This window comes from Acanthisitta chloris, unplaced genomic scaffold, assembly GCF_000695815.1.
Source record: "Acanthisitta chloris isolate BGI_N310 unplaced genomic scaffold, ASM69581v1 scaffold986, whole genome shotgun sequence".
Classification (NCBI taxonomy): domain Eukaryota; kingdom Metazoa; phylum Chordata; class Aves; order Passeriformes; family Acanthisittidae; genus Acanthisitta; species Acanthisitta chloris.
Genome location: NW_008677375.1, coordinates 35069 through 35391, shown reverse-complemented (window position 1 = coordinate 35391; position 323 = coordinate 35069). Strand labels below are relative to the sequence as shown.

General features: G+C 63.8%; 1 protein-coding gene across 1 annotated transcript in view; it reads left to right on the top strand.

Moving 5' to 3' along the window:
- Window positions 1-4: 4 nt before the first annotated feature.
- The window catches only part of PRSS56 (protease, serine, 56), a gene marked incomplete at its 5' end in the record, with an annotated part of 2378 nt that continues 2059 nt past the window's right edge, over window positions 5-323 (top strand). The window contains 2 exons of the mRNA XM_009076462.1: window positions 5-101; window positions 207-317. Coding sequence (XP_009074710.1) covers window positions 5-101; window positions 207-317 — 208 coding nt within the window. The remainder of the gene's footprint in view (window positions 102-206; window positions 318-323) is intronic.

Here is a 323-nt window from a genome sequence, read left to right as displayed (position 1 = left end):
TCTCTGCGCCTTCTACGCCGGGTCCTGCCGGGCACCCCAGGGCAGGGCCACCTGTGCCCGTCTAGCCGAGGAGACCTGCCGCGCCAGGACAAGACGATGTGGTGAGCTGGGGGGTTGTGTCAGGGTTAGGGTGTGGGGAGGGACCCCATTACTCGTGGTGTAGGGCTAGCATGGTGACAGGGACGTCCTTCCCTATGTGCTCACAGAGCTGCACTCCTACGCCCAGACCTTGGTGGATCTCCTGCGCCAGGCTGGGGACTTCATCCGAAACCAGTTTGACTTCTCCTTCCTCACCCGCACCCTGCCCCAGCTCCTGGGCAAGA